Source organism: Heteronotia binoei, chromosome 1 (assembly GCF_032191835.1).
Source record: "Heteronotia binoei isolate CCM8104 ecotype False Entrance Well chromosome 1, APGP_CSIRO_Hbin_v1, whole genome shotgun sequence".
In the NCBI taxonomy this organism is placed as follows: Eukaryota; Metazoa; Chordata; class Lepidosauria; order Squamata; family Gekkonidae; genus Heteronotia; species Heteronotia binoei.
In genome coordinates this window covers 96,618,121-96,639,638 of record NC_083223.1, presented here as the reverse complement: position 1 = coordinate 96,639,638, position 21,518 = coordinate 96,618,121, and the positions used below count along the sequence as shown (strand labels likewise).

At 41.0% G+C, this 21,518-nt stretch overlaps 1 protein-coding gene across 1 annotated transcript in view; it reads left to right on the top strand.

Annotated features, from left to right (window-relative positions):
• Positions 1–21,518, top strand: part of PREP (prolyl endopeptidase) — a 129,710-nt gene that overhangs the window by 34,705 nt on the left and 73,487 nt on the right. The window contains exon 7 of the mRNA XM_060237585.1: positions 2,859–2,964. Coding sequence (XP_060093568.1) covers positions 2,859–2,964 — 106 coding nt within the window. The remainder of the gene's footprint in view (positions 1–2,858; positions 2,965–21,518) is intronic.

The following is a 21,518-nucleotide window of genomic DNA, read 5'->3' as shown; positions in this document are numbered from 1 at the left end:
TTACTAAATGAGCTGTCCTAGTAATGTGTTTTCTTCTTTGCTGAAGAACTCTGGCTGTCCCACTCTGTGACTGTGATCACACATGCTAAATAATGCAGTTTCAATCCACTTTCAATGCACTTGCCAACTAGACTTTGCCAGTTCACACAGTAAAATCCAGTTGGAAAGTGCATTGAAAATGGATTAAAACTGCATTATTTAGCATGTGGGATTACAGCCTGTCACAGTTCAAGATTTTGGCTGTTGGCTCAGCCCAGGAACCCCACAGGAGGATTGGGAGCCTGCTTTAACTTAAACAACTTAAATGGCACTTGAGGCATTTTGAAATTCAAAAATTAACAAAATATTTTATTCAACATAAATGGGAAAAGTCAGGTGAAATCAAGGATTGAAATTTCTGAAGTAATTCAATATAGATAATTCTGACGTAGAACCAGCAGACCTCAGATTCAGTAGAAACTCACAGGAGCACAGCTCCTGAACCTTTCTGAGAGTTCCACCTCCTTGTCCATTGAATAGTATGTGCAGCTGCATAACAATCCCTGGATGAGCTCCACCACCTCTTTTTCTACAAAATGACCAGTACATGCACAGTCCTTGTATTTCAGGCTAATGAGAGTTTCTTAAGATATTCAGAGTTACTTAAATCTTTATGTTGAGAGGCATTTGTTCCAGTATCTTTCAAAAACTCCAGTACATTTTCTTTGAGTATCCTCTGACTCTTTTGGTTCCAGAAGGCTGGTACACTCTTTCCAGTACCCAAAGCCCTTCTCTTGAAACACTGGTACTCATCTTGAGTTTTTAACTGACTCTTAAGGTCTCTACAGGCAGTTTCTAACCGCACTAGATGAGGAATTCTGCACTCTTCAGAGCTAATGCCCTGTTAGGGAATTTTCTTCTCTCTCTAGAAGATCTATCCCTTTTCCTTGGCCCTAATGGGAGTCTCCATCTAATTACGCACTTATCCTTGCCTACCTTCTCCCAGTTCTCCTGGGAGTTAAAACTGCTTTCAGTTAGGGCTGAATTCTGAAACTGTCAGTGCTTGACTCTTTTCAGCTTGGGCTCAAATCAGACTGAATTCTCCTCAGCATCCAGTTCAGGAGCTGTTCTCTACTCAGCTGATGCTAACCAATCCAGTTCAGGAGCTTTTCTATGCTCAGCTGATGCTCTTGGAGTGGCCAGTAACTCAAGGCTCTCTGGCTCTGTGAAAAATTAACCCTTCACAGTACTTTATCTGTTTACACAGCACTTCAAAGCTTTTAAAAGTGCAATCCATCATGGCATCATTGTGTTCTTTGGACCATTTTCTTCCATGACAAAATGTAAATGGTTTTCTGCTTGGAGCAAACACCAACCAAGTATACTAGTTCTCTGATCTGATCAGCAAGATGTGCCTAAGGCTAATTCCACACTAGACCTTTAATCCTGGTTCAGCGCTGTCCCAAACAGACATTCTACACTTAAATCATTAATATTATTATTTGTTTATTTATATTCCGCCCATTCCCCCATTTGGAATCACAGAAACCAACTCTGTGACTTTATGATACTAGTGTATAAAATCAGTTTGGGAACAGGGCTGAACCAGAATTAAAAGCCATAGGTTTATAATTTTTGTTTTTCTATATTTCATGGTACTAGGTTGCAAGCCTTATTAGAAGAGTGGGAGGTTTGTCAGTTTACCCCAAGAAGTTTTTGGCTAGGAGTACATGGTTCAAGAAGCCATTACATACATCAGCCTCCCATTCCAAGTTTAAATCAAAATTATTGCCATTCAGGCACCAGCCAGGAAATATTAAAACTGCATGCCTGTTGAAAATTTAGCTGCAGCCATTCTTCTCTGAGTTCATGTTTTCTTCTTTCCCAGTTGCCCTGTCAGATCTACTGTTGGTGCCTCAAAGCTGTGTGATCAATCCAAGATCAGTGCAAATAAAACTTTTCTATTTTTCTTTTGGACAAATTGCTATTGTATGTTACCCCCCCGTTACAGTTTGGAACAAGCTACTGTAGTTCGGAATATTCTTCTTTTTCAGGTTTAAGTCATGGTGGATTTTAAAATGTTAAATTATTGTTTAAGGTAGATAGATAGATAACAAGGGTAGTATGAAAATATATAAGCAGTAATACCCTAACTCACATACAATCAGTTGTATTAAAGCAGAAGGAGAGTTCAGACACCATTTTAAAAATTGCACTTTGCTGATCTTCCAGAATGGTGCCAATTTTATATCTGAGTGGAAATGGGATATAATGAATTTGTGATGCTTTGTGTAGAATGGTTATGTTCAATAAAAAATTGTCAGCATAATTTGTAACTCTGTCACTTTGTATTTAGTGAAATAATTTCAAGTAGCAGTGACTGTCCATAAACTATTGGCTTCAGTGATAACAGGAATTAAAGCAAGTTTTTAATACCTGCTTTGAATTTCAGACAAGTATGCTACATCAGAATAGTTGAGTATATGCATACTTCAGGAAATAATATGACTGAAGATCTAAAGTCATCTGTTCATTTGTTTTGCTCCTTCCTTCCTTTTTTAGCCCACCCCTCCCATAGAACAGGCTCATGGCAGGTTACATCGTTAAAGACAATCAACAGTTAAAAACCAATTAAAATATATAAGTTTACAGAGTAACAGTAGAAACTAAAATAGTAAATTCTGTCTCACAAACATGGCCTATTATTCAGGTCCAGTAGGTCCAGGAACAATGCTTGTCAAACAAATTGGCCCTTCTTGACAACATCCTACTCACCTGCTACCCATATGTAATAGCTGATTACTTCTGTTTCAGTGTATCTGAAGAAGATCGTGTGCACACCTCAGTAACTCACTTTCATTTATGTTGATAAATTTTAGGTATCAGATGATGGGCAATACATTTTGCTCTCTATACGACAAGGATGTGATCCAGTGAACAGACTGTGGTACTGTGATTTACAGAAGGAAAAATGTGGTATTAATGGTAAGATTATGCTTTTTTTTGCTTCATTTTTAAGAGAGGTTCAAAGTTATATTTGCCTAATCAAGAAATATTTTCTGGAAACATAGATTTACTCCTGACTGCTTTTAGAAACATTTCGCTTTCTAATCCGATAGTTTTAGAAAGGGAAGTGCTTTTGTTGCATGGGTGTCTTGTCAAAACATGTACCGTATGTGTTCCTGATTTCTTTTGTATATCACTTTTTCCCTGATTTGAGGCTTGTTCATGAGAATATCGGGTGAACATGGTTATTTTCCATCCAGTATGTCTACTGACCTGATTTCTTTTGTATATCACTCTTTCCCTGATTTGAGGCTTGTTCATGAGAATATAAGGTGAACGTGGTTATTTTCCATCCAGTATGTCTACTGACTTGAGTTCTGTGCAGAAGAACTCATATTGTTCTTTTCCACCATTGGATTTTAGAAATGTCCGATTTTCAGGCTTTACTAGTCAGGAAGCAGTGCACATAGTTGTGTACAAAGCTTTTGCTTTCTATCTGGATAAGAGCACTTAAGCCAGTGAGGCAAAACTTGTATTTACATGTATGTATGTATGTATGAAAGAGAGATGATGATTCTTATATATCTGTGTGGTTGCCTTACTTGGGCCCAGGGGAAGAAAATTACAGGCAGCTGTCCTTGGTGTGATAGACCTTACGTTATTCAAATCCTGATTGTTTGAAATTTGTTTATTCAATTTTACTATGGATCCCTTCCCCCTTAAAAAACAAACTGGCATCGGCCCTAGTTGCTAACAGCGCAATCCTAAATAGTTATACCTCTCTAATTCCATTCAAGTCAGTGGGCTTAGAAGAGTGCTGCAAGTGAATAAGCTGCTGGTATAGATCTCACCACTGTTGTGGAAATTACAAGACAGCTTTAGGCAAGTCATTTTAATTTAGTTTATTTTGCAGGATTAAGGATTTCAACAAGATAATGTGCATGAAGTTCTTTGAACATTTGAAAGCATTGCATAAATGCTAAGTATTCTGTTAATCTAAGAATACTTTTTGAAATACAGGTGACTTTTCACTGAAGTTAGTAATAAAATCCCCATTATTTTTTATTTACCAGATTCACTTCTAACACTTTCAGTCCAGCTAATGTGGCAGAAATCCATGTTAGCTTCTTTCCACAGAGATGAAGTCACTTTCGGGATACATAATGAATTGAAATAGCTGAGTTAGCTTCTCTTCTTTTTGCTGTAACACATGTCAGGTTGATTTGGGTTGCAGTTTAGACATGTGAAAGTGACTTCTGGTCCAACCTTGACCTATATCGCCTTGTTCAGTTTTGGGCATGGTGTGTACAAGTAACTGAACAAGTAATTATGATTTTGAAAACCAAAGAAAATAGGAACATCCTCACTTACATTTGTCATCTGTGTTTCTTTTGTTTTCATCAGTTGTCCTTTTGGAAATGGGGTGGGTATTTTAGTTTAGTTATGCTTTACACAAAATTTAGTTGCTGATGTTAGAACATTACATGCTGCATGAACTTCTGAATTTATATTAGTCTATGGGAAAATTCCAATGCATTTGTGGCTTTCTTATTTTCATGAAACAGTGGGAGCGTCAGGTACTCAGAATAATGTCCCCAAAACAAATACCATCTCTATTTCAAGCAGAAATATGTGAATTATAATTCTGAAGCACAGATAAGTTCTTTATGGTAATGATACTATAAATTCTATTCATGACAAAAAGCACATTGTTCAGACATCAGTTTGTTCCTAAGTTGTGTACCTTTTATACCTCATTTTGAACCGGCTTTTCTGAGTTTTTCTTTTGTCCCATTTTCATAATTATGTTCTTGGCTGCTACTGTAAGTCCTCTTCCCCCAATCAGAGATTGTTCTGATTGAGAAAGAGGGAATTACCACAACTTTTGTAATGGACTATGCTTATGTTCAACAAAGTTTATTTTTATTTTTTTATTAACACTATTTGTAGTCCACCTTTCTCGTATGGACTCAAGGGGGTTACACATAGTGAGTCAATACAATCAGCAAAATATGTTATTCATTAACTAATGCATTAAAATATTAGAAGACTGGAACCACAAAAAAACAACCTGAGTATAGCATAAGTATTAACACAACAGATTAAGGGGTACAGAAATTACATAATAGGATCCTACTTACAATGCACTATATAAAGCTGGTGCCAATAATTTATCCGAGTAAGTTTGTAAAACCATTTTGTACCGTCCAACTTATTACCTGCAGAGAAAAGCCTTCTTGAATAGTTCAGTTTTGAGTAGTTTGTAGAAGGCCAGGAAAATGAGATCTTTAGGCAGGCCATTCCACAAGGTGGGAGCCACAATGGAAAAAGTATGGGTACAGGCTGTTATTGATTTTGTCCATTTGCAGGTTGGCACCTGCAGAAACTGCTATTGACATGAGTGGGGTTGTCATGATGGAGCATAGAGATATAGGCACTCACATAAATAAAAGGGACCAAGACCATGAATGGATTTATATCTGATAACCAATATCTTCCGCCCCTGAACAACTGTCTGAGGCGCTAGAAGCCATGGCTGGATGGCTACAGCAGAGTCGACTGAAGTTAAATCCAACTAAGACAGAGGTCCTGTATCTGAGAAAAGGGGGGGTGGGCCCATGCACCCAGCTCCCAGCCTTGGGCACCGCCGCTCTGGTTCCAGCCCAACAGGTGAAGAGTCTGGGGGTGATTCTGGATGCCTCCCTCTCCATGGCTGGACTGCTGTAACTTGCTCTACACTGGCCTACCCCTGAAACTGATCTGGAAACTGCAGCGGGTGCAGAATGCGGCAGCTCGCTTGCTGACTGCATCACCTATACGGGTGAGCATACGACCGGTGCACTGTGACCTGCACTGACTGCCTGTAGAGTACTGGTTCCACTTCAAGGTGATAGTCTTAACTTTTAAGGCCTTGCACAGTCTGGGACCAACATACCTGCGGGACTGTCTCCTCCCATATATGCCCTGGAAGTTGATTCGTTTGGCCTCCCAAGATCTTCTGATAGTCCCCGACCCAAGAGATGCCTGTCTTGCCTCTACCAGGGCCAGGACTTTTTTGGACCTGGCCCTGATCTGGTGGAATCAGCTTCCTTTGGAGATCCGAGCCCTACCCGGCCTATTGGCCTTTTGTAGGGCCTGCAAAACAGAGCTGTTCCACCAGGTCTTTGGATGAGGCAGCGGGCACTTATCCATTGATCAGTTGGCCTCCCCCTACTGCTTTGCTGCTCTACTTGTGCTGTATTGTGGTACTCCTTGTGCTATACCATCTTGCTGAATTATTTTGCTGTACTCGATGAATGTTGTAATTAGTTTTATTATGATTTTATTGTGATTTCATTTGATTTGATGTACTCTGCTCTGAGCCCCCAAATGGGGGAATGGGTGGAATATAAATAAACAACAACAACAACAACAATAATACCTCAAACTGAGCTTGATAACAAATGGACAACCGATAGAGGGTTTGCAGAACAAGAGTAATATGTATGCTCAGTTTTGTTCCCACTTGTTCCTAGTTTGGTGTAGTGGTTAAGTGCGTGGACCCTTATCTGGGAGGAACCGGGTTTGATTCCCCACTCCTCCACTTGCAGCTGCTGGAATAGCCTTGGGTTAGCCATAGCTCTTGTCGGAGTTTGAATGGACAGCTTCTGGGAGAGCTCTTTTAGCCTCACCTACCTCACAGGGTGTCTGTTGTGGAGGAAGGAGATAAAGGAGATTGTAAGCCGCTCTGAGACTGATTCAGAGAGAAGGGCGGGTATAAATCTGTGGTCATCTTCTTCTTCTTCTAATAGTTGAGCCAATTCTTGGTCAGTTAGGGTTTTCAAATTGATTTTGAGGGGAGACCAACATACAGTGCATTTCAGTAGTCTAGTGTCAGTGTCACTGTGGTCTGGATTCATATGACCAGGTCAGCTATATCAAAGTACTGGCCACTTTACAAGCTAGGCTGAATTGAAAGAAAGCCTTTTTTGAAGCGACATTAACATTAATAAAGCTGGATCCAGTCTGACCCCAGGCTTTTAACTGAGTCAGCAAGAGTTAGCTGAACTCCATCCAAAGTGGAGAGAACAATGTCCTTCAAGGCCTTTGCATATACCACAGCTAATTGCTTGTTCCTGGGACATTAGAGGCTCAGATTAAGGCAGCAGCAAATGTTGAGCTACCTTGAAACACTACTTTGAATGAACTTGAACTAGCTGAAACTGTAATAGTTGATGAAACCTTTCTTTACCACTGTCACTGCCATTTCATAGGTTGTATAGTGAAATCTGTAGCACAGTCTGTTAGATTCAGGACTAGTACTCTGGCAGCACTGTTCTAAACATCTCCTAAACATTTTAATCTCTGTGGAAAACCTTGAAGCTGGGTTTTGTCCCACAGGGGGGAGAGGTTGACAAGGGACAACCTTGTCAATAGCTTCAAGGAGCTTAATGTTCATGTTTCCACTGGGGCCTTAACAGAACATGTGATTGGAATCCTAAAATTCCCCAAGATATTCTGGAATCCAGTAGAATTCATTAGCCTTCGGGGGCAGACCATTTGATCTATGGGGGGTGTCAGGGTAGGGTTGCCAAGTCCAATTCAAGAAATATCTGGGGACTTTGGGGGTGGAGCCAGGAGACTTTGGGGGTGGAGCCAGGAGACATTGGGGGCGGAGCCAGGAGCAAGGGTGTGACAAGCATAATTGAACTCCAAGGGAGTTCTGGCCATCACATTTAAAGGGACAGCACACCTTTTAGAATGCCTTCCTTCCATAGAAAATAATGAAGGATAGGGGCACCTTCTTTTGGGGCTCATAGAATTGGACCCCCTGGTCCAATCCTTTTGAAACTTAGGAGGTATTTTGGGGAGAGGCACTAGATGCTATACTGAAAATTTGGCACCTCTACCTCAAAAAACAGCCTTCCTAGAGCCCCTGACACCCGCGGATCAATTCCCCATCATTCCCTATGGGAATTGTTCCTGGAGGTGCATGATGGCTGTGGGGGTGGAGCTTCCCCCGCCGGCCAGCTGGCTGGGGGAGGGGGGAAGCCTGTAAAACCAGGGGATCCCCCGCTGGGACCTGGGGATTGGGAAGCCTATGTCAGGGCCACATTTATGTTGGCTTTAAGTATGTGGTGGTCTGACCAGGGTTCAGGGCGAATCTCCAGCCCTGCAACCAAACCATCTCTGTGACTTCTTTTGTGTGTTGGGCCAGTCACTGTTTGGTAGAGACCTAACACAGTCAAAGAAACTATAAAATCCTGAGTTGGTCCTGATAGGGTATTGTTAACATGAATGTTGAAGTCTTTCAGAACCATCAGTCTAGGAATCTCCAGCACCGCCTCTAACAACATCTCTGTGAACTCTTAGAGGGTTCTCACTGGCAAACCAGCTAGCCCGTAAACTAGGGGTGGCCAAACTGTGGCTCGGGAGCCATTTGTGGCTCTTTCACACACATTGTGTGGCTCTCAAAGCCCCCACTGCCCCATCGGCCAGCTTGGAGAAGGCATTTGCCTCTTTAAATAACTTCTCCAAACCAGTTTAGAGAATGCATTTAAAGTTGTTGTTTTTTTTCTTCCTCTCCATCCCTTCCACCTCTATTTGGCTGCCTGTCTGACTTCCTTCCTGTGGCTCTCAGACATCTGACATTTATTCTATGTGGCTCTTACATTAAGCAAGTTTGGCCATCCCTACAATAGAAAAAGATCCATCAGTATGTTGTCTCACTTTCTATGTATGACAAATTATCATGTACTGAAAAAGTTAAGAAGACCCTTTTATTATTCAGGACCTCTGTTACCTGCTTTTAACTTGATTTAGGGTGTGTTTATATACACTAAATAACACACTTTGCAACTGGATTTTTACTGTGTAATAATAGCAAAATCTGCTTGCAAACAGTTTAGGCTTCCCAATCCCCAGGTCCCAGCGGGGAATCCCCCAGTTTTACAGGCTTCCCCCCGCCCCCAGCCAGCTGTCCGGCGGGGTGAAGCCCTGCCCCCACAGCCACCAGTGTGTGTGCGCGCCTTTAAAGTTGAGCAGGAAGTACTTCATAGGGAAGGGTCAGCAGCAGCCTCTGGGAACACAGTCACTCCGTTTGTTTTGCTTTCGTTTCAGAGCAAATAAGAGTGTGTATGTGTGTGAGAGAGAGAGAGCAAAGTAGCCTTTGTAATTTTCAGATGTCGTTGTGGAGGAACCAGACCCAGTGAGTGAGAGAGAGTGTGTGTGTACTTTTCAGAAGTCTTTGTAGGGGAGGCAGTAATAGTGTGTGTCTGTCTCTATTCTTGTTTTGCATTGTTTTCAGAGTCTTTGTATAGAAGCCTGTTTATGGGATGGAGGGAAACCCCACCTTTCACTCTTTTTATTTGCCTGTGTTAGCCTGTAGAACAGCAGTTCCTGTGAGTAAAGCCCCAGGGAGATCACAAAAATGTGAGCTTGCAAACTGCATTTTGGCTGCTTTTGTGTTTACACTTTCATTTACCAGAATTGCAGCTATTGGAAGCTGAGAAAATGATGACTATTCAGGTGAACCGTACTACTGTATTTTTATACATTTATTTTGAAAATGGGAAAGTCTAGCTTCGCCCCCAGAGTCTCCTGGTTCCACCCCCAAAGTCCCCAGATATTTTCTGAATTAGATTTGGCAACCCTAAAACAGTTACTGTGTGAAAGCAACCTATATGTCAGATAATCTTGATTAATATGTACAAATTTATGATTGAAATATGCTACAAAACTGTATCTGAAGCTAACCAGTAGCAAGAAAAAGCAGAATGATACATTAACACTAATTAGATATAGGAGAATACTCCAACCTCTATGCTTAATATAAGTATATTTGTAACTTGATTATTAAAATATAGTTGACAATTATTTAGTATCTTTTGCATCTCTGATGCATACTTCCTGGTCCTTCGTGTCTGGATTTGATTTCATCTTGGATGGAACTGCATAAGAGAAAATAGGTGGGAGTAGGATGTGGGATATCATCCAAGTCACTTCCACAATCTGTCCCTTATTTTAATGTGGGATTAAACTCAGTACTAAAATAAGATTAATTCTTATCTTGTATATGCATGAGCAACTGGTTAAGAAAATGGTATTTTCTAATTGTAGATTTCATTGATTCGCTTTGTAGCCATAATTTATAAACCTGATTGTCAGAAATCTGAGGTAATTATATTTGTACAAGTAGCTTCACTGTAGTTTACCTTGCTGCTGCTCACAGTGAGATTCACAAACTCCCTTCCCCAGCATCTGAGCCACAGATAAAATCCAGAATCCTACTTTGGATGTTGCAATAAATGTATTTATTGTTTATTTAAATAATTTTAAAGCTGCATTTCCACCCAATTTAGAAACAATAAAAACATTTAAACAAGATTAAAACACATAAAGAGATGCAAAAACAATTAAAAACAAAACAGATAAGGGAACATGTTACTTGTGTGATTTAGATTCCAGCTGTAGATGTGGCTAGTAAAAGGACATCAGGCTGATGTCCTTTTATGAATAATTACATAGACCACACTATTTTGATAATTTCTAGAAACATGAAGAAGAGCTCCGTGGCGCAGAGTGGTAAAGCTGCAGTACTGCAGTCGGAGCCCTCTGCTCACGACCTGAGTTCGATCCCAGCGAAAGCTGGTTCAGGTAGCTGGCTCCAGGTTGACTCAGACTTCCATCCTTCCGAGGTCAGTAAAATGAGTACCCAGCTTGCTGGGGGGAAAGTGTAGATGGCTGGGGAAGGCAATGGCAAACCACCCCGTAAAAAGTCTGCCGTGTAAACGTTGTGAAAGCAGCATCACCCCATAGTCGAAAACAACTGGTGCTTGCACAGGGGACTACCTTTACCTTTTTTTTTTTTTAAGAAACATGAAGACAGAGATAGGAGGTGATTAAGCAATGAACTATTTTGTACAATATCTTACCTGTCTGTTCTCTGGACATGTGTTTTGCATGCTGAGTGCAACTAGAATTAGAACTACCAAATGTTCAGGTGAGCCATGATTTTAGACTATCTTGTTGCTTTTCATTTGCAAAATGCTCCATGCTCTAGGTAAATTAGCCTCTGCTGATGGACCAGTGACTTTACTTTTTGGTTTGTCAGTTCAGAATCACAATAGCCCACTGCAACCAACTTAAAACTATGGCAGCTAGCCAAAGAAAGTATGGTTTGTTAAATCTGACATCAAACCAAGCCATATAAAAAGGTTCCTTAAGTATTCAATCAATTAAGTATTCAGCCAATTCACTTATGTATTTTAAAAGGAAAAGGAAATTGATTGCTCTCTTTCTTGATTAGTATCACAGAGAACGATATGGCTTAGCAACAACTGTCTCAAAAATGCCACCAACCGTGCTTCTGATTCAAGAGGAAATAAAGAAGAAAGTTATTCTGATTAGTCACCTCTGAAATTATTGTTAATTTATTTGGACTGTTAGTATCTTCACATTTATTGAAGAACTAGCACAATGTAGTCTTTCTATTCAATACATTTTTGTCTCCTCCTTCACCCAAGGAGCATAAGGCAGTTTCCCTCTCCTCCATTTCCCCTTATAACCACCCTCTAAGGTAAGTTAAGAGAGTGACTTGTCAAAAGTCACCCAGTAGACATGGTGGGAATTTGAACCCAGATCTCACAATTCCTGGTACAACACTTTAATTATTACATCTCATTGACTCTTGCAGTTTGACTCTTTTCACTGTAGTAGGTAGATCTCTTTTGCATACTGATGGTTTCAAACCATCAAAAGCCAGTAATTATTTTCTGTTCTTACAATGGACCAGAATGACATGAATTTTTCTTCTATTTAACCTGCGTTAAGAATTTCTAATTACTGATGAAGCTTTGTCATAGTTTATAACTAAATTCACATTCTAGAAAAGCGAACAGATGTTAAAAGCAGATCACAAAGAAAAAGGAAATTTAATCAGTAATATAATGTCTTGGTTATAATGACTTTTTAATAGTGAACCTTGAAAACAATACTGATCTTTAAAGAGAACGCAGACCAATTACTCAAATGTTTGGACATTTCTAAATTGAATTAATATCTAAAGAACATACTGTATATTTAGGTATTTTTAAAAACATATTTAGCAATTTGAATATGCAAATGTATCATCAAATGGCTGCTATTAACTTATCTAAAGACCTTTGGTTTAACAGCATTGTTTATGGGAGAACCACTTTCCCCTCCATTTACGAAAACATATTCTTCCCTTTTAGCTCATTTCCCTTATTAAGATGTTTTAAATAATTTCTTATGAGTTTTAACGCCATCCCTTTTGTTGCAGTATGTAAATTAATCTTTTTGTAATTATCTCCTAACTGAGCAGCTGTTTGGAGAAAGTGTTTGTGAATTGTAGCAGCTACCATCTTAACTGTCTAGGTGAGAGGTGTCGAAGTCATTTGTTATGAAGCCTGAATCTGACATAAATGAGACTTTGTCTGGCCAGGCCATGTGCGTGCCTATTTATGATTAGGAAGCAGGGGGAATGGGGCAAAGGAGCTCTGGCTCTTTCCTTCCTTCGCCAGGGGACCAAGAGGGGGAGGAGCCTCAGTCAATAGAAGGAAGAGAGGCTTGGCTCAGTAGCTCTGCTGTGTGATTAAGAGAACCTGGCAAAGCAAGCTCTGCCTCCCTCCCTCCCCAAGGAAGGAGCCTCAGCCAGTGGAGAATATAGAGGTTTTGCTCTTAGCTCCTGTGTGATTGAGCAAGTCTTGCAAAGTAAACCGTTATGCAAAAGGAAGCAAGAGAGAGAGCAGGTGACAGCCAGTTGCTCAGGGGCCTGTTTCAGCCCCTGGGCCATGTCTGACACCCTGATCTAGGTGTGTGTTCTCTTATTTTCAAGGCAGGAGAGGATCGATCACTGGAACAGACATAATTTATGTTGAATGTTAAAGAACTAATGTGATCCATATGAAGAATGCTCAGACCTGACTTGGATATACCAGGCAAGACTGATCTCATCAGATCTCAGTAGCTAAGCAGGGTTGACTCTGGCAAGTATTGGATGGGAGACCTTCATGGAATATCAGGAGGCAGGGACAGTCTTTATTCAGCCTCCTCCCTGAATATCTTCCAGGCCTCCAGTAGGGGTCAGTCACCAAAGGTCACCATGACTTCCAGGTGTATGCGCGTGTGTGCGTGTATATATATATGTATGTATGTGTGTATATATGTATATATATATACATATATGATAGATATATATATAATATATAATACACACACACATACATGCATACATACATATATATACACACATATATATTTTTAATGAATGAGGGTTTCTTTTGTTTGTTTGTTTTCTCTTCAAGCTTGGTTTGTTATCTTTCAGTTACTGGAAATGTTCTAAGTACAGTTGCAGTGGCATTAAAAAAAATTCTTCATGTGGTCCTTTCAGCATTTCAGATACATACCATGGTCTGACACTTTTCACAATGGTAATGTGTGTTATGCTGACAGCATCACACAAAAAGTCACTTTGAACCATAGTTATTCTTTCATATGGAAAAGCAGTGCTGATCTCAAAGAAGGGCACTGCAAGCCATGCTCTGTGAGTGTGAGGGCTGTGTCATCAGGATAGGAGACTTGAGCTTGGCATGTTGGCATGCAGACCTAGTATTGCCTGTGCAATAACATCATAGAGCTAGAGGTACAGAAAGGTGACTAGAGCAAAAGGAAAGTCACAGCAATACAACAAAGTATGGCAAATTATATTTTATTTAGTGTACATATGACAACACTTTTCTTACAGTTTTTGGGGAGATAATGAAAGAAAATGGAAGTGAGCTCCTCCTTGATATGCATTTGAAGAAAGGTACCTGTATGCACATACAAGGCTCTCTCAAGTGGGAATGCTCCATTTTTCATAGCTGTATGTAAGACCTCTTCATGCTTTACAATGAAGGCACACACTAGAAGTTTGCCACCATGATCTCATTCTTCCACCTGTCTGAATTATCCCTGTTGTTTCAAAAGGGTTGCTGTTATGTGAGGCTCTTTCTCATGATATATGAAATATGCATATACTAACAATAAGGCCCGTTGTAGAGAAAAATACAGTGGACTCTAGAAACAGGCTCTGGGCAAGTGCCCCCTCCACCCTTGCTGTCTTTCCATCCACTCAAGTGAAGGCATTCATTCCTCCCCCTACCTCAAGGGGAGCTGATCTCTGCCATCTGGAAAGCAATTGCAATTCTGAATGATCTCCAGCTGTCACCTGGAGATTGGCAGCAGTGCTTTCCCAGGAGGAAATGGCTGGTTTGGAGGGTGGAATGTATGACATTGTACCTGTCTGAGGTCCCACCCCTCCTCAAACCCAGCATTTCCTGGCTCCACCCCTTAAATCTCCAGGAATTTCTTAACCTGGAGTTAGCAACTCTATTTTCTTCCCTTCATCTGCTCCTCTGACTTTTTTGCTTTTGCTTTCCATCCCTCCCTGCAGCCTCAACATAGGAAAGCCTCAACATAGGAGAAAGACAGTCTTACTCCATAGTGGGGGGGAATCAAAGCAGCTTACATCATTCTCTCCCCTCCTTTGATCTGAACAACAACCCTGTGAGGTAGGTTAGGCTGAAAGGCTGTGTCTGAAATCACCCAGTCAGCTTCCACAGCAAGAACCTGAAGCAGATGCCACTCTGAAGCCCTAACTCCTATGCCCTCCTCAAACTCTACCACAGAATATCCAGGAATTTTCCACTGACCTTGGAGCTGGCAGCCATAGTCAGGAGTGGCCCCAGTGAGTTCTCCTTCAGAGGCTTTTAGTGATACTTTTCAGAGCAACACTCTCTGTGATGATGTTGTTGGTCTTAAGCACAGGACTTCAATCTCTCTCTGTCTCTCGCTTTCTCTCCCTATCTCTCTCTGTGTATCTGGTCTGCTGCTACAGGATGCCATTTCCCCCCCTGCCTCTGGCTGTTTCCCTTCCAGAGGAGGATAGGGGGGAACCCTCAGCCAATCAAGGGAAGAATTTCTCTGGCTTTTTTCCTTCTCTCTCAGCCAATTGAGGGAAGGCTTTCTCCGGCTCTTTACCTCCTCTTCTCTCCCTCAGCCAATTGAGGGTAGGGTTTCTTTCTCTCCTCTGTGAAGCAGTGTGATAGGCAGCTCAGCCAAAAGGAGAGCAGGGAGAGCCGGAAACTGCCAGAACCAAGGTTGGTTGCCTTTTACTGACAGAATCAGCTTTGCTGACTAGCAACAGCCACTTGGGTGGGATAGAGGAGTGACCTCAACCAATGGCACACAAGTGCTCTTGATTGATGGTTTGACAGCCGAAGGTTGATGGAGCGCATCCCTAACCAATGGGAGAGCTCCATTTTGCCAAGACAAAATGGCTTTTATATCTATAGGATATGAATGCAGAATGCCAAGAGAGTATCCTCAGTCATTCCTCTTCTGCCGTTAGAATACATAAAATATCAAACATGATATGAATAAGAAATCATATACATATTCACATAAAATGTATAAGTAAACATGTGGAGGTCAGATCTTGAATATTGAAGGTAAAATATTATGGATAGCCTGGCATCTCCTGGGTTCCCTCCGCTATGCTAGAGAATGTTATGATGGAAGTGAGAAGAAACCCTTGGGAAGGAAGCAGTTTTTTATAAGAGTTTAAATTACTTACACGCACACAGCAAATGGACCGTTCAGTTCCTTTGATGTTCTAAAGTTATTTTCCATTCTGATTTTCATTTTCTCCAGCACACTCTGCATTTGGGTTGTTGCTTGCTCTTGTTGCCATTATTGCTGTCTTTGTATATCACGGTCTGCCATGCAGTACTCTCCATTTTTATTTTTATTTTTTGCCTTTTAGATTGTAAGTTAAGAGGCAAGGGCTGCTGTCATTAAAGTCTGTAGGCAAGTGTGACATGTTATTAGTTCTGCTGTAGAGAAGAGGCAGCTGTGCCTTGTACATTCACTGCTTTTTGATGTCCTCGTTGCCTGTGGATCAGTTTGAAGTTAACTCACTCTGTCTCTGGAAGAAAATGGGTTTGGCTCCTGAGGTTAGACTTTGTCTTATCTATTTGCTGTCTGTAATGATGTGGTACATTTTAGATTTTTCTAAAAAAATTCTGTATGTTTGCAAGAAAAAGAACAAGACAATTAAATCTATTATATTCATCAAGACTGTGGCCATTAGACTTTATTTCTTTAAATATGGAAGAATGTTTGTCTTTATTTCCTCTATACCCTGCCTTTTTCGCCGATGGAGACACAAAGTGATATACATTGTTCTCTTTTCCACCATCTTATTCTCGCAGCAACCCTATGCAATAGGTTAGGCTGGTGGAGGGACTGGCCCAAAGTCACCCAGCAAGCTTCTGTGTCAGAAAGGGTCTCCTGAATCCTGATCTGACGCTGTAACCGCTGCTCTGCTCTGGGTTAATTCTGAGTTAATTGATGTGTATCAGGATTGAAACCAAAGTGAATTTACACTGTGTTTGCCTGAAACTTTGAAGAGCTGATACCCATTGACAGTATAAGATACATCCTGAAATTGCTTTTGCCACTAAGTCCCCACACATGCCACTTGTGAACATGTCCCCTGAAGACAAGGGAGCATAAATCCATCATCTCACTTTACAGTAGGCTCTACATACACATTTGGGATCTATTTATGTTTCTGCATTCCGAGTCTTTATCCGCTGCCTGCCAGTTATCTGCTTTGAGCCAAGCTTCTGATTGCTGAGGGAGTGCTGAGGCCCTACAGTTTCCTCCAGCTCTCCCTACTCCTCATAGGTGACTTGTCCTCTGATTTTCTTTTCTTCCCTTCTGTAAAGCATTCTTAGTAGATTGAGAGGGAGTATTTAGCAGCTTTCTAAGGTACCTGGGGAATAATTTCTCCTCTCAAGCAGAATAACTTGTCTGTTTAATGTTCTGAGAAGCTCTTTCCCAAGGCTTTCCTTTCATTGTGCTTGTTTATCAGTGGCACAGGAACATTGCTGTAAATGGGGGCCGGGGGTTAAAGCTTCTCTCCAAACACAGGGGGGTAAATGAGAGTGTCTGCAAATTTAAGTACCCTGTTATTGGGAAAGGAAAATTTTGCTTTGAATCCGACTAGCACATTGGTTCTCAAACTGTGGGAACCCACTACTGGGACCCCTGGAGCGGATACAGATTTCTAGGGAGGGATAATATTCTGGAGCAGAAAGACCCTTCCTACCCAAGGTAAGAGTAGATCAGATACCCTCTAGCAGTGGCCCCTTGTTGATCCGTATTACATTTGCCCAGTATCTAAATGTGATTTGGGAAGAAGAGATTTCAGAAAGCTGTGTTTCTCAGTGCAAGGCATTAACAGAAGGTCAGAGATATCTTGCTCCATTCCTCTAATAATGCTAGTGTGGGATTAATATCCTAAACCACCCATCCTAAAACACTGCAGCAGCTTGTATGTACATGTCTAAGAGTGAGGATCTTTGCATAATAAAGTGTAGAACAGATCTTTGATGCTCAGTGGGGGTCCCTCCCAGTATGTAGCACTGCAAGGCGGCATGATCCAGTGACATGCTGAGGCATATGCTTCTAACCATGCCATCTTGGACTCTAGGGAATGAAACTGAAACTGGAAGGATTGTTTTAAATTGTATAAAATTATATGAAATGTTTAATGTTTTTATTGTGATTTTATTTTAGCACTATGTTTTTATTGTTGTTAGCCGCTTTGAGCCCATCAGGGAAGGACGGGATATAAATGTAATAAAATAAATAAATAAATTCTCCTATATCAAATGTATTCTTCCAAACTCCAGTCATCTAGATCCTGCACGCCCATTGAACAAAAAGGACCCTACTTCTAATCATTATAACCTTGTCATCTACCATGTTACAAGAGTGATTAAAAGTTACAAATTGCAGTTTTCCAGAACTGACATTACTATAGTAGTTAATTTATTCAATAGCCTTTTGTTTTCATGTTGCTGTGGTTAGTAATTATCTTCTTATGTTCTTTGTTATGACTTAGTCTTGATCACAGGAGTCCATTCTCGCTTCCCACCTCCTCTAGCCCTGAGAATGTAGGCTTTTTTATGCACAACAAGAGGAAACACAGTTGAAATTCTGACAAAATGAAGAAAAACTTGTGGCTTTTTTATGCACAGCAGCAAAATATTCCATTCTGCGTTTTCACTTAAGAAGGCAATGAAGATCCTGTGAATTTAGGGGGAGTTATTTGTGAGTTTCCTGCATTGCGCAGGGGGTTGGACCAGATGACCCTGGAGGTCCCTTCCAGCTCTATGATTCTAAGGATCTGTGAGGGCTATTTTGCCTTATAATCCTCCCTCCAATGTTATTGACATCTACATGCACCCCCTTGCCCAACTGGTATGGAGTTTTGGACCTGATTGCCACCAGTACAATGATTACACCCAGCTATATCTGTTGATGGGCAGATTCCACCCCAGCAAATTTGGCTGAGGGTCTGGAGGCTGTGGTGGGATGGTTGAAGCAGAGCCGTCTGAGACTGAATCCAACTAAGACAGAGGTTCTGTAGCTGGGAAGGGGGAATTTAGGGGTGGGGTGCTGCCTCCCGGCTCTTGATGGTTTGCCATTGACACCGTCAACTGTCAAGAGCCTGGGTATGATTCTGGACACCTCCTTATCCATGGAGTCCCAGATCCCAAATGTTGCCAAGCTGGGATTCTTCTAGGCAACTGGCTTGATATTTGTCTTGCCCCGAATTAGCTATTGTAACCCATGCGACAGTTACCTTCAAATTGGATTACTGTAACTCACTGTACTATCCCTGTATTTGATCCAGAAACTCCTGCTGATCCAAAATGCAGCACTGCAAGTCCTCATGGAGACCCTGCACATTGCTCACATCCATCCCAGCTTCATGAGCTGCACTAGATTCCAGTGGAGTACCAGATCAGGTTCAAGGTTATGATACTAACCTTTAAGGCTCTGTAGGGTCAGGGACCCACGTATCTTTAGAACTGTCTCTCCTGGTATACTTACCGAAGGGAACTACACTCTGCTGATAAGAGCTTACTAGAGGACCCTGACCTGGATAGCCCAGACAAGTCGAATCTCATCCAATCTCGGATGCTAAGCAGGGTCAACTCTTGCAAGTGCTTGAATGAGAGACCTCCTTGGAATACCAGAGCTGGAGGCAGGGCCAGGATTTATTCAGCCACTTCTCTGAATATTCTCCATGCCCCTCCAGCAGCAGTCAATCATCAGAGGTCTCCATGACTTCCAGGTGCACACATACACACACTCACACATAAAAATACACTCCCCCCCCCGCAAGGCAGTGACTTACCTGGCAGCTTTATTGTCTTTGATATTACTATTTTCAGTGATTTTAACCTTTTAATGTATTTTTGATTATTATTTTGATGTTCAGTGTCCTGAGCCCTGTCCTGTGGGGGAGGGTGGTTTAAAAATCAAATGAAATAAATAAGACATCTTTATAATTAGCAGCTTAATGTCAAATAATAGTAATACATTTTGCTTCTATACACTTCCATATAGTGATGGAAAAATTTAAGCCTGAATTTCAAATGGCTTGTATATCTTTAACGGGGTGGGGGGTGAGCTGCAACATAGAATTCCCATTTCCATCTTTTCCAAGTCCAAGCAATTAAGCTATTTTCTGTCATGCACAACACTCTGAAATTTAAAAAGTGCTGATTGATGGTTTAAGGTTAATTATTACTTTTGCATATTTGCAAGTGTCAGTACTAATTGTTATGTTCCATATTAAGCTGCAATAGAGTGCAAGAAGGTGGCGATGAAAAAGAGCTGTGTGCAGCATTTCTGTGCCAATCACACCTATTAAAATGCCTTGCATTTTGACCATTAAAAAGAGGCCTTCTCTGAATATAAACACAGTTTTTCTTTCTGAATGAAAGTTGCTTAAAGTATATAGCCAGTAGGGTGTCACAAAGAGTTCCTGTGATACTGCAATGTGACCTTCATTAGATTTTGTTATTCAGTAAGCTCTTGCTGAATAAACTATGATTGTGCATAGGTCTTAATAAAAAGGAGCATGGTTCAGTGCTATAGCAAAAACTATGTGCTAAAGGTACCAGGTTCAATCCCTGGCATCTAAAGGTAAAGGAATTTTTGGTAGTAGATGTCTTGGTCTGAGATCCTCAGAGCCACTGCCTCTGGAGTATACAATACTGAATTAGTACTGGACCAGCAGTGCAGTCCTTAGCTATATGCTGCTCATATGTTTTAAAGACCAAGATGCCAAAGGAAGTTTATATATAGTTTTCTGAAGAGTACATCCTGTCTGCCCATTCTTACATGTACTCTTACAGTATGCTCAGGGCCAGCATATCCATTAGGCAGCCTTAGGTGGCTGCCTGGGTTGCGACTCATGGAAGCTTCCAGAAGCTGGGAGGCAGAGTGCTGGTGGCCCAGCAGCAGAGGTGGACACTCTGAGGCCCAGGAGCCGTGCCACCGGGGAGGTGAAGTATGGGCAGCAGGGTGGGGATGGCGCCCTGCCTGGGGCACTGGCATTATGCCGGCACCCCAGTGTCAAGCATTGTGAATTTTCTAGTTGTTATAATTGTCAGATCATAGAATTGTTGCTAACCATGAATTAGATTGTTACTAACCCCCTCCATTGCTTCTTTCGCTTTTACTAACAAATGCAGGAATGTCCTCTTTGAAGATAAGACCTCCTGGGACTCATTCCCAGGCCCAGCGAGGCCTGGACCCAGGATGCGCCAACCGCAATAGAGATAAGGAAGTTAGAGTGTGAATTTCACATGTGAATGTAGAATTGTTTATAGAACCTTGGATGTGCCATTTTAAAGCATGTATTCTGTTGTTACTAAGTATCAGTTCCAATACCTAGCTCAATTGAGCCACATGGATTATCAATAAACCAAACTTTGTTTCAAAACCCAAGGACTGGTTATTTTGAAATCTAATGCTTGACACCCAGCACCATCAATGAGTATGCTAGACTGCATCCTAGCTAGCAGTTCTGGGTTTTTCAAAGATTTCTTACATGAATATTAATGCTCATTTTCTGTTAATCATGAATATTTGCTGTTTGTTTTCAGTGCTGTATCCCTTGCTTTTTATTCCCCCTTCCTTGATGTTAGGACCCATTCTGAATCTGAACTTCAGGTCCTACCTGCTTTTACACAGTGGGAGTATGAATCACATGGTGTAGCATGGGAAACATAATTTACTAAACAATGCATTACTCAATAGTTAGCTCCCACAAATATGTTTAAGTATATATAAAATGAATTTATGGAATTATCAATGTGTCCATTCATCTCCGCAGTGATTGCTTTATAGAAAACTTATTACGAGACTGAGTCACCCATTACATTAAAGAGGTTAACTTTTAACAATGTAATTAATAGAACCATTCCATCAGTCATGAAGCTTTTAAAAATCTGTTCAAACCAAGTAGATATGCATCACATACCTATTTGTCTCCCATTTAAAACCTGTCAATCATTCCTTCTCCATACCGCTCTGAGAGGCAGAGAGTGAATGGCTCAGGATTATTAGGTTTTAAGCTCCTCTTGGCAAACTAAAGAGAAAAAGCACTCACTGTTAAAAGT